Source organism: Oenanthe melanoleuca, chromosome 1A (assembly GCF_029582105.1).
Source record: "Oenanthe melanoleuca isolate GR-GAL-2019-014 chromosome 1A, OMel1.0, whole genome shotgun sequence".
Lineage (NCBI taxonomy): Eukaryota > Metazoa > Chordata > Aves > Passeriformes > Muscicapidae > Oenanthe > Oenanthe melanoleuca.
Window position 1 is genome coordinate 28,148,232 of NC_079334.1, and position 13,303 is coordinate 28,161,534.

Sequence of the window (13,303 nt, forward strand, 5' to 3'; positions counted from 1 at the left end):
TTCCTGCAATAAACAGGAATTGAGACAATGAATTTTTCTTCTTTCCCCTCAATTCAGGTGATAAGAATAAGACAAGCTTTCCAGCACTCCGAGGCATTTGCTCTTTCTAACTTAACTCCTGAGAGAGCAGGTTGCTACAGATATCATAGCACGGGGCCCTTGTATATTCCACTGGGTGATGCTGCTGTGTTCTGGTCTCTGTGCTGCAAGGGTCAACAAAGTGCTTGCCTTTACCTCCTTATAACCTTGGAGGAAGGGTTTCATCCCAACATCAGCTCCAGCCTGCTGCCCCTCAATGAGGCAGTGGCACCATTTGGGCTTTCAGCACAGAGGCAGAGGGAAGTATAGCACCCCCTCCTCCAACACACCCATATGTGGAGGCTAGGGAGACTCAAAAAGGACAAATTTGGAGCAAGTCTCTAGATTATAAAAAAAGCTCAGGGAATTATGCAGGAGAGCAGCTTATGTGTATTTGTGATTCTGTACTAAGGATGTAAATAACTGTAATCCTGTAAGTGGCCGTATTTATTTCAGCGGGTGACTGACATGTCCCTGCAAGTGGTTGGAAATTATTAACCCTTAGGAACAAAACCTAATACATCAAGAGACCTCTATTTGGTATTATAAAGGAGATTCAGACTCACTGTGAGGTTTGATCTCTGGTCATCTGAAATAATCACACTGTCCACCACATTAAAATTTCTACCAGTTGTAGTAATTTTGCGACCACCACTGCAAAAACAAAAGCAAAACAAAACAAAAAAAATGTGGGGAAAAAGGGAGGTTAATATTATCTGTCTTCCCACAGACATGTCCTGTATTAGAGTTGCAATTGTGAACAAACTATTCAAGTGCATTTTGCTATGGTAACAGACAACATATTGAGCTATACAGTGTACTTCCAGTCTTTCCTCATAATGTAATGGTACATACTTTTGCTACCCCAAAACCACATTACTTAATCACATACTCACATATAGGAGTCTTCCCCTTTTTTTTTTCTATTTATGCAGCCAAAGAACTAGACCATGATTTAATATTCTGTCTTGAAGAAAGAGCATCATGATGTTTCACTGCCCCAGCGCAGCCCTGCCTGTGCTTAATTCTTGCCTTCTTCAAGACAAACCCATCGTGCCAGGCACCTCACGGGAAACATTCTCGGCAGCGTTCAGACCATCTGTCTCAGCACACAATGGTGCTTGTGTCTGAGGGCTCACAATCTCTGCTGTACAGAGTTGGAGTGGCTTAAGGTATTATTAATTTCCAGCTGCCTGAGCTGCCTCTCACCTGGAGATGAGAGCATGCATCCTGGCTGCTCAGCTGCTGCAGCTGCCAGCCCAACCCATTACCTCAAATCCTCACTTGACAAGATATCAGATTCAGAACGTGAGAACAGGTAAGAACTGTGAAAACAGTGCCAGAGAATATCTCTAAAACCACCCTGTAAGTCTTTCAGCAGATCTGTGAGTCTCCCATGGAACATAGCAAAGGCTTGAAAAAGGCTCTTTTGGCTTTAGGGAATCATATTTTATAGCAAGTCTGTATACACCAGTGCAATGACGATTCTCACTTCACTTCCAATCCACTGATACTTTATACTGTTTCACAGATGAAGGCTATATTAGCATCAAGAAATCAAAGTTAATTGGAGTTAGAATTCATGCATGCTATCCATATTTTGGGTTTAGTAGGAATAGAGTACTTTTGACTTCTATAAAGGAGGCCTGAGGTGGGCAGAAGTCTATAGAATCCAGCTTGCAGTTACTGTAACCCTATCTGTTAAATCATTAAATCATTTCACAGGTTTAAATTCATCCAACACAACAGGTTACAGCAGTCTTCCAGGCTTGCTTCAGCTGCAGTCTAGCCAAGGAAGAAGGCTCAGTGCAACTACATTCGAATAAATACAAAGAAAATACAGAAAGACAAACTTACCTGATCCAGGAGGTATTTGGTGTAATTCTAGAACATGATGGCAGAGAAACATAATGCAGGGTCATTGGTGGTGAACATTTTTTCCCATTAGCCTGGATACATATACTTTTGGCCTCTTTTCGTGTTGGTGGGAGAGCAAATGTCATTTGTGTATCATTTAGCACATTTCTGACTTTAATGCTGGAGAAGAAAGAAAACAAACACTGAAACACAGATGCCACTCATTGGTGTTACTACTCGAAGCCTATACCCTAGAGCAAGTGATAAGGAGAAAAGAGAACTGAATCTCTGTCTGAGCTGCCAGATGGAGGTGGAAAGAGAGTGCAGAGAGTTGAAGAGACAAAATAGGGCATCTTTTGAATGAAGTTGCTATGTGACACAATAATCACAGAAAACAGTATAGATAATCAGCCCTGGGATGAGGCTGTGAAATACAATGTGTGATTTTTGCTGTTTACTGTGTACTTCTCCATGCTACCAGCATAGACCAGGAGCTAGTCAAAAATGAGAATCTTCATTTTCCTTTTCTTTCTTATTTTTCTTTCTCTCCTTCCTCTTTCTCTCTACTTCCTGTCTTACCCTCCTTCTCTCCTTTTTTTTCCTGTGGTCCCCTGAAAATTCATGGTTGATGCAAAAATTGAACACTACCTTTTCAAGTGCTAGCTTTGTAAAATAGGCTTCCTAATCACAGACAGCTATTGCAGCTGCACCTGAAAATAACTGATTCAGAATAAGACTGCCTAATTATCTAATTACACTGTGTGATCATCAACAGAGAAAAATAGGAGCTGTTGTATGAGAGATTTCCTTCCCTGGCATGGTGTCTGTGCTAGGATTCAAGCAGAATCCTAGAATATATGAGGAATATTTTGAAGCAAGGGGATTCAAACAAAAGCTGAGGCTTTCCTGTCACCTAACTTCTTGGTGCCTGCTAGAAGGCACAGAGAGTGAGAGCCACAGATAAAAAACTGTCCTACTGCTACAGAGAGAACTGACAACCTATGTGTCCCTTGTGTTGTACCCAAGCACCAAATTAATTTCCATCCTTTGGTAATTTAAAGTGGAAGTATAACATCCCCTGCTCTGCTGTGTTCACACAACTACATTGCTAGAGCAAAATGGATATAATTTTCACCATGCAAAGTAAATAGTGTTATTTTTTTGGTTTAACTCACATGTCTGGTTTACAGCCAGTGATTCCAGTCAGTATCAGTTTTATGCCTGATGCACGTGTAAAGTTTTCTCCTTTGACTGTTATTTCACTTTTGCCTAATGTAGAAATCCACAAAGGTTCAATGGATTGAATGCTGATATGCTATTAGGAAAGAAAGCAAAACAAGATCTGATTACGAAAAGGCTGGGCAGATAAGCAACAGCTGCAAAAACAACCACCACTCAGGAATGTGGGTTTTATGGCACTGGGATACATTTTTATTAGTAATTTCAAATCCTGTTAAACTTAATCCTGGGAAACACGGTCAATCACAACTTCATTACAAGCCAACTATTTTTACCTATGTATTTTATATTTCAATTTATCCCATAACAAAGTTGCCCAAAGGAATCACAGTCTAACATGGTTGAAGGTCGGTAGCATAAAAACCCAGCTTGAAATGATACATTTCATGGGACCTCTGAAGAACTAAAAACAAGGCAAGCCAAAACCCATGGTGCTGTCACTAAGAGAGATCAGATGAACAAATGAAGGCATCTTCTGTGACCTGAAAAGGGGAAGCAGGGTCAAATCCTCAAATAAAAATTTGAGAAGCGCCCCAGAATTAGCTTTACTAGAAAGTCTTTTCAAAGTCATACATAGAACTGAAGGTACAAAAAAACTGCAGGGGAGTCTTTGGCATCTCATTTTTACGCTAAGAAATTCTCTAGCATTTAAAAATAACCCTAGTTTGCTCTGATGTTGTCACAGTCTTGCAGAAAAACTGTGCTTTTCTTTGTCTATATTTACTTACTCTAACTTACTAACACTACTGAGCAAGAGGAGATATTTTTTCCCTGCTGTATCCACTTGATACTTTTGACAGCATCTCATGTTTAATCAGTTTTGCTGCTTCCCCAGTTTTACAATCACACAGACAGTTTCCTCTCTATCTTTCAGAAAACAAACTGAAACATTCAAAAAACAGGAAAATACGCATGTGAAACCACAAACTGTTTGGGACCTTCTCACCATTTTTAGATTAACTGCCTGTACTACTAGTTTAAATTGAGTTTTTAAAACATTGTGATTATCCTGATTTTTGCTGTGCACCTGTGGACACATTTCACTGGGCAGTTCACTCTTCCTGATCCTGTTATGGGTGCTGGTGCAAAGCCTCTAGGAAAGTCCATCCCCACAGGTTTTTCTCACATTAATCATTTCATGTACCAAAACAACACTAAAACTTTGCGCTGGTAGCCTGAGGGGACCATCAGGGTCACAATACTTTGACCATTTCAAAAAGGTCCTGGCACATTGTCCCCACATGCTACCACGGTTCATTGAATGCCAGAGCACTCCAGAGCAAATGAGGGATCTGTCACTACTGATTGAAAGCTGCAACTTGTGCCTTAGGAAAAGGCCAGAGAGTGCAAAGGCTGGGGCCAGAGGGCCTGCAAAAGGGCCTCCAAGATGACCTCTTGTATGGATAATAGAGGAAGGCAAAGGAAATCCCTCACAAAGACCCTGAGGGGGAAAATTCACTCCCACGATAATCTGGAGATCAGTTTAATCCTTGGGACAGGACAACTGAAGCAGAAATATAAGAGATTAAAGCCAGCAAACCACTATTGCTTTTATCTGCATCCTGTCCTTCTGCTTGTGTCCAACCTCCAGTGCACCAGGGACAGCCAATATCCTCACACAAATCCAGAAGGCAAATACCACAGAAAGGAGGACCCACTGCTTTGGGTTCTCACTGGTAAGCATCAGTGAGCTGTGAAGCATGAGAATACCCCAGTACCACACAAACACATGGGGATCCCCCAGGCTGCATCAGGGCTGTGAACACCAGTGAGGGAAATGCCAGGCACCCATTGCTCAGGGTGCAGCAGGATGCTGCGCTGCTTCAGGGCTCCCACTGGTCTCTATGCCGGGCACCACACACCACAGAGTGCTTCAGATGATCTGCCTTGCTTCCTTTCTTACACCACGAAGAAGTTGTTCAAGAATTGTTCACACAGAAAGTCTCAGCCCCCTCTGAAATCATGCTTTCCCTGAGGTTACCCAGCGCAGACTCCCTTGCAGGGCATCCCGGCACTGGTAAGATGACCTCAGCAACTCAGGAGTCTGATTCTCACCCAGCTTGGCCACCATAATCTGCAATACTTGCCTCAGCAGCCAAAGAAACCAATAATTTCCTCATGGAAAGCAGGAAGGACCTAATGCCCTCACTGGGGTGTGTAGAGCTCATTTCCCCAGGCCAGACAGCCACTGACCGTCCAGTTGCTACATGGCAGGGGGAGCAATGCCCAGTGGCAAGAGCGGCCACAGCAGAGAGCCAGAAGGATATTTATAAAAATCACTAGTTGTGAGGCATGTGATGAAAGTGTAAACATGCAAAGAGACATTCAGAAAGCACGCACCAGGTCCTCAGGTAATGTAAATCAGCACAGCCCTGTCAGCTTCAATAGAGTTCCATATTTCTGAGCTGCAGCCTCTTCCCCCCTCCCCTGGACAGCCTAACACTTCCCTGGGCTATGTGATTCTGGCAGCCACATCCTCAGAGGTGTGCTTAGCATGGCTGCAGGTCTCACAGAGGTATCTGGCAGCAGCCCAGGTTAAGCAGTGTCTGCCACCCTGGGGAGTTCCTCTCCAGCACAGCCCCTCCTGCATTGCTAACACAGGGCCCCGAAGAACTATAGCAGGGAATCAACCCAGATGAAAAATAACCTGCAGAAAGATAATGGTTATTTCCAGCCAAATCAGTTCCCCAGCCAAGCATACTCAACCCAACCACTCCAACTGCTGCTCTAGCAGGGGAGGGGGAAGGTGCATGCATAGAAACCAGCAGCTGGAGTCAGGAGGAGGGCTGGGGCTGGCACTGAAAAAAAGTATATTAATCTAAATGCTCAGCTGGGGTTGTGGGAAAACACAAATCCACTTTCTCCACTCCCCAGTATGTTCTCCTTAAAGCACAAGCAGTCAAAGGAGAGCAGGATTTCAAATGCAATTTCAAGCTCTCTGAATGGATCAATCACTTCTAAATAAACATCTGCCTTTGCACTGCCTCTGGTGCTTTCACTGCCTTGTCCATCACTGTCTTTCCAAGATAAGGCATGTGGAAGAAAGCCATCTCCCAGGCAATTCCAACTATTTACCAATGTCAAATTAATGCACTTGGAAGCAGAGCAAAGAAGAATTTCCTGTTTCACCAGACATAATGCTTTAAATGCAGATCAAATCCAGAATATTAATGCTCAGAAGCACAAGTATTACAATCCCACGCGTCTCTGTGAAAAACAAGATGTAGTTTGTGATTTTGTTTAAGAAACATCAGCTGAGGAGCTGAATTTAAGAGGCAATCCCTGTCTTGAGAGGTAAAAGTTTGGGTAGTTCTAATGAAACACTTAGAGATAAGAACACAGTCACTATTTATAACAACCATGCATCACTCACAGAAAAGCAGAAACCAAAAAGTGTAGGCAGCAAATCTCTATGCACTTACTCATCAGGCAATTTTCTCTCCACTACTCATTTCTTTCCTAACACCTGCATGTCATAAGCAACCACTGATAAAATGATCACTCAGTTTTATGAGAAAATAAAAACATTTTGGTTCCATAAAGAATGAAGGGATAACCTCATGGTCAAAGAGCTGACCTGTGATCAGAAGGTTAAAGGGCTGGCCTATGAGACAAATCATTTAGATTGTATGCACACATACAGTCTATATGAATTCTGTAGAGAATTCAGTAACCAGATTCAGCAGGTACTTTGGCAGCACTAGTGACACTTCTTCTTTCCCAGTGATCCAGCTTGTGTGGATCCATCTCCAGTTTTGTCTACAGCCTGGAAACAAGGAAAATTTTTCTGAAAGTGTGAACTAGAGATTTACTAACACCCATGGATTTCAGTTCCTGGACTCATCCTCTAGCCATTTCTCTGTTACACAGAAACTGGGTGGCACATCCTCCCCTTCCTTCTGCTCCCCTGGCAGCTATGTTTTGAGGAGAAGCTGTGATCTGGCTGCATAAAATGAGGAAGAGGTTTGAGACTCTCAAGCCTAGTTTCCCAGAGTTGTCTGTGACAGCAGAACTCAAACATGCTCTTAAGTCTAGGTAAGATATTAAGCCTGAAATGTTCTCCTTTTTTTGTTGTTGTTGGTCAGCTCACATGTTCCAGCACTCAGCATGCAGGCTCCTGTGGAGTGACTAAATACAGCATACAGGGACTTTGGCATTTAAAGCAGTGCTGTAAACACTGCATCTAGAGGTAGCACATGACAATTGCAGTGTTCACTGTCTCAATGCCTGCATCTGAAACGTGAGTTTTTAACTGGTACCTTTTAACACCACCAGAGCACAATGAAAAAATAGTATCAATCCAGATTCTGTAATACCTTCCTTTGCAAATGACTGCCTCCTCATCCATATCTCCATTTTTTCTGCAAAGTCCTCCCATTTTAAATAAATTTCTCACACAACCCAGAGAGCCTTAAGAATACTATTCTTAAAATGCTAACTAACCTCTGTTTTCTGCACAGTGGTGATCCCCTTGGAAGCAGTTGCACTGCAATCATCCTGGAAAAAAATAAGCATTTCACCATGTCAGGATAAAAAAGAGACAGATTGCTGCTCAGATGTAAAAAATACTAGGAAAAGGCATCACAGGGGATTTTAGCTCTCCCCAACAAACTTCACCTGGCAGGTGGTGACAGGAGAGACACGTATCCGTTCACAGCTGGCACACTCACCCTTGTGTATACACCGTGAGCAGCTGGTAACACAGAAACAGAGTTTTTGTAAGACACAGGAACTCAATCTAGATTCAGTCATGAATGTCACATTTCAAATGACAGAAAAAAGCATAAACCCAAGGGAACAATCAAGCAAACATGTAATGAAATGGGTAAAAGTCCATTTGCCCTCCAAGCCTATTGTTCTGCTGTACTTATTCTGAGAATAAATTTAGTATGAAATACCATCTGTATTGAGATGCTGAGAGTCATTAACTTCAAAAAAAAGCAGGAATCAGAGGAAACACTTTGGGTTACATTTTACTAATTTACTCCAGTCCGAGTGGCCCGGTAGTACTTTTTAACCACAAAAGGGGAGAAAACCATCACTGATTTTTTCCAGCTTGTCTGAACCTCTGTTCAATGCATGTTGTGCCAGCAAGCATTGCCAGTTTGCTATTGCCTTCGTCTACCAAAAAAAAATGCCTGCTGGGAGACTAGTTTGTCCTTATCTTGCATTGCAATGCTTCTATCAATATGGAAGAGAGCCAAGAGCAGCACAGTCCCTCTCCAAACATGCTGAGAAATGCTCTGATTTAGAGAAAGACAACTCCTTTCCCATGTTCCTCCAGGGACAGGGAAGTGATGCGCCACTTCCCAAAATGCAGAAGTTTTATTTAACCCCAGGTGTTTATGAATTAGCCTTTCTGCATGGGGGAGGAGCATTCTGAATGGGAAAACTGTAGTTACCTACAGCATATATTTGCCAGATCTTTCTAAATATTAACAGCCACCTATCATAAAGTGTTAGGCCACATACTGGGTATGAATGCTTCCTCTGCCAGCTCTCAACAAAGAGCCTGAAAAATAATGTGTAAAGATTAGTAGGCATTGATTTTTCCTATTAGCAGATTAGATGTTACTTTCTGGTTTAATTATATTTATGTTACCTATGGACCATATTTAAATTACATCTGGGTCTAATCTAAAACAGCTTCACAAAGTGATTTAAAAGACTATCTTGACTCCTCTAGTCTAGGCCTTATACTGAGTACCAGGGGCCCACCTTTTACCCAAGGACAAAAAGAATTTTAATGTCATTGTGACATCCTTTATTATCTCTTCAGGCACTTGTCATAAATTCAGTCATTGTAATGACTCTCCTACATTTAGTTTCCATGGTCCCATTAAATAAGAGTCATCAGAAGAAGTAGCTTTTTAAGGGGAAAAAAAAAAAAGAGAAGGAGGAGGAAGTGGGCCAAGAAAACAGATCTGACTGTCTTTAGTGCTATGTAGTTGGTATGTAGTTCCTTGATGAACACACACACACAAAAAAAAAAAAAAAAAAAAAAAAGAATAATGAATGACTTTAGTCACTTTCCCAGCTCCACACACACATCAACCCCACAATGAACTTTAAGAGGAATCAGGCTCTTACTTTTTCAACTGAAATGTTTGTGTGATATTCCAAGAGCTTGAGGACAATGATGCTTCAAGAACTAGACAATCTGGAAAAATGCACATGTTAGGTACATGCTGGATATTACAAGAAATAACTGTTTAAAAATAATTTGAGTTGAAAACTCAAAGTAGCTTTTCTGTACTTGGTGTGCACCTTCTCTCATACATTCACTCACACCTTTGACTGATAAAAATAACCAGATTTTGTCCTTCCACAGCACTCTTCAGCTGAGTTATGCCAACACTTTATACACACATATTAATTAAGTTTGATGCCACCACCGCATGACAAATAAAAGTAATGTTATTGTCAGGCTACAGATAAGGAAATGCTACTGTGAAGCTGGGATATAAATTCCTCTCTCAAAAAGCACACAGTGATATATACTCTGGTATAACCAGACCCTGAATTCAAGTCTTCTAACACAACAGACTGTTCTAATGCAAGAGACCTCACCATACCATACTTCTCTCTTTCTGTCTCTCAGACTTGGTTTCAGAGTCTCCTTTTGTAATCTATGCAGTAGCAATTTTCATCCTATTTAAATCTTTTATGATTGCATGAGTCAATTTGCCATTATTTCAGCTAGCAATTACTATACCAACAATTCACTGGCAGCTGTGGTATGAAAGAGTATCTTCTCTTATGAGCAGAATACCACATCGAACAGTAGAATTAGATATATACCACTTAAGCCATGGTCTCTTTCATCTGTGTGCCTGCAGATGTGTAGTCTGTGAAATAAATGGCTGCCTGAGATCAAATGAAACCCATGTCTGCAGACTTTTCTGATTTCCCTATGCTAGAAAGTAGCCAGCTTTTTAATCCAGAAAAGATTTTAAGTGTATCTATCCTGCAAAGGTAGAGAAACCTTTATCACAGGCTGGCTTGCTCAGATGAAAGCCAGCTTTGGCTACATCTACATTGTTAATGCAGGCATCTCCCACCCTCACATGGCAGCATGGCACTTGGGTGCTCACTGCAAAGGTCTCAACTGCTCGTTAGAAACAACCCTTGGGACCATTCATATGTTCAAACACCTTACTAAATGGATTGCAGCGTCTGACTTTAACAGAATTTTTACGCTTAAAGATGCGGATAAGTACAGACAGACATTCTGAAACCCTCCATCAAACACCTATTTGCATCTCCAGTAATCCAGTTATCAGCAGAAATCTGATGAAATTAACACACAATTGCCTAAATCACTTGCTTAAATAAATATATGAGAAAGGCCTCAAGCTGTGGGCTACAGAAAAAGTAAAATACTCCTAGCATTTTACTAGGAGTAGTAAGTAAATGTAAGGATTTTATCTCCTTCTGGAAGAACTTGTCTTTAAAGCTTGTATAAATACTTTAAAAACAACACTGTCAAATATGCTTTCCTGATCCTGTCTGTGTTGAAATTAATGGAACCTATTATTTTCTGTATGGTCTGGCCTGACCTTTTAAAATGCATTAGAGTGCACTGAGTAGCAGGTATTTTCAAAATGTTTTTTCCAGTAAATGATACCTAAAGGAGTTTTGCAAGTGCATCCTCTTGTGAAACTGAGGTCACTTTACAGGAGATACCACAAATAGTCTATGTTACTTCACATTTGAATTATCCACTAAAAACCTCAGCTCATAGGAGCATGTGACTGGCAGTAATACTGGCAGGCACAAGCTAACCTCACAGCCTTCTCGTTTAACATTGCCAAAGGGCTCTTTTTTGGCACAAAGCACAGGCAAGGTCAGCTGGCTTCCATAACAACTGTTCTCTGAAAACCTGCTAATGGAATTAAGAGAAAACTTTAGTCTGTGAAAACAGAGAACCAAACTACATAGTAGTCCATAATTACAAGAAAACAAGGCTTTTGGGATTGGATAAGGGACATTTCCCTCTTAAAAATCCACTAATGGTGTTGACTAAAGACAGTTTAATAGATAAAAATGTTCATAGATATCACTCCAGCTGTCACCTTCTAGTGACAGACTTTTCTTCTCAATTCCCAGCGCTGGACAGGAACTTTACACAACACTTCTGTGATGCTGGAGGAGGTTTTCCAATACAGCCTTCTGAGACCCAAATATTCCAAAGAACCTTGCTCAGGGGCAAGGCTTCCTGAGAGAGAGCTCTTTGTAGTATTGAGCTCTTCAGAACAACAGGTCCTTGAAAATACTTCGTAACATTTCATTCCTCTTCCTACACCAAGCTTTTATAAGAGAATCAAATTCATGCACAGTATTCCATATTCTCTGGGCTTTATTACTGAGGAAGAGATAGAGGCAAGGCATTTGTCTCAATTTTCTGTTTCCTCTTCAAGTCACTTAAGAACATGTGGGAATCCTTGTGTTTACTATCTGTTCCTTAGTTTAGATTAAAACTCTTTCGCATTCTGACATAAGCAACTTTAAGAAGTTATAAGGGCAATCTCTGTTAAAAAAGCTTTATGCTTCTACACAGAAGAAATTTCTTGAAGAAATGCAAGGGGGACATTGCCCTACTATTAGTTAAATAAGACTCCATTATGAAGGATTATGATCTGATCCTTGAGAACAAAGCCTAAAGAACAGCTCAAAAGTCTAAACATTCAGTAATTTACCACCTCATTCTAAAACTTGTAGCTGCCCATTAGATACACAAACCAGACCACAAGCATCATGCATCCAACACAAACTGCTCAGGTATCTAACTCTGAGATTGGTGAACAAAGTAGTGTAACACTTATTGCAAAAGGATTCAACCAATAATTCAGAAGGATGAATGAAATCAAGTCAAAAGAATGTACCCACCAAACTGCCCCTGAGACATCTATTTTTCTGCTAATCCTCTACATTGCACAATCACTTTCTCAAAGTGTCTAAGTCCGGCTGAAACAGTTAATTAAATGTTAAGATTATTTATTGTACAGACATTCATAATTATATTCTAATCTTATTTATGCTAGTACAGTTTCTTGCAAAAACAAATTCTGCTTGCAGACTACAGAAGAGTTAAGATGGGTTAATTTGTCAAGGCAAAGCCCTAGACCAATACTGCTTCCATTGCTCCAGCAATGATTGTCATTGCAATTGATTGTCATTGCATTTATCTTACGTTTCCTTAGACAGTTATTAATGGCACCATGTAAATAACTACTCTATTGCTAAAGCACTGCACTGCCACAGGGTCAACTGAAGAAGCTGCTTCCAGCCACAGGATAATGTGTGTTAGTATTTCTACAAAGGATTCCATATTAACAAAACTTTAATCACCAAGAACACTGTGAGTATACTCAAATCACTTGACAAAATATGAATTCTTTTTCTTCAATGACATTTAATAAAAAGCATCATGTACTTTTACACTCACCAGGACTGCATTTATGCAGTACTCCCCAGTATTAAAGGACAGTGAATAAATAAATACATGTAATAGTAAAAACATACCGTTATCAGTTATCATCGGAGTGGTTAGATTGCAGAAACAGGATGAATTTTTCAGCACTACATTTTCATAAAATATTTCAACAGCTGTTACAATTTTTATCATACAGAAAGTAAGGATTTTGCCTACATTTGCAGTCACAACAACCTATAAAACAATAAGAATAACACAGAGGGGGTTTTGTTATACTTGCTAAGTCATCACCTTGTCTTTACAGAAAACAACGAACTATGAAATGCACAAAACGAAAACTTTTGTGGTGAAAGCAGACAATTCAGTAGGTAAACTCACAAAGGAGAGAGACTCTCCCAACCAAAGAAGCAATACAAAAAGAGTTCTGAAAGTAACAGCATTGCTTACTTCCAGAAATTAAATGGAACTGTATAGTATGCTGGCAAGCAATCTTAAATAATTTTTAAATAATAATAATTAAATAAATCTTAAAGAATTTTGCTGTGTTATATGCTGTTAAAATATTTAAGTAAGAATCTTCACATAGAGAAAGCATTTACATCCATAACCAAAGAGCACTTAATTATGAAACAGAATTTATATTGTAATGAATTATCCTTTGTTTCTGGCTGAGAGTGCTTTACAAATATGATT

The 13,303-nt window shown here is 40.3% G+C and overlaps 1 protein-coding gene across 1 annotated transcript in view; it reads right to left on the reverse strand.

Moving 5' to 3' along the window:
• Positions 1–13,303, reverse strand: part of PLXNC1 (plexin C1) — a 70,162-nt gene that overhangs the window by 36,572 nt on the left and 20,287 nt on the right. Inside the window, exons 6-12 of the mRNA XM_056510201.1 lie at positions 12,700–12,844; positions 9,265–9,334; positions 7,792–7,867; positions 7,618–7,671; positions 3,111–3,250; positions 1,936–2,115; positions 645–732 (exon numbers count right to left, since the gene is read on the reverse strand). Of these exons, the coding sequence (XP_056366176.1) occupies positions 645–732; positions 1,936–2,115; positions 3,111–3,250; positions 7,618–7,671; positions 7,792–7,867; positions 9,265–9,334; positions 12,700–12,844 (753 nt within the window). The remainder of the gene's footprint in view (positions 1–644; positions 733–1,935; positions 2,116–3,110; positions 3,251–7,617; positions 7,672–7,791; positions 7,868–9,264; positions 9,335–12,699; positions 12,845–13,303) is intronic.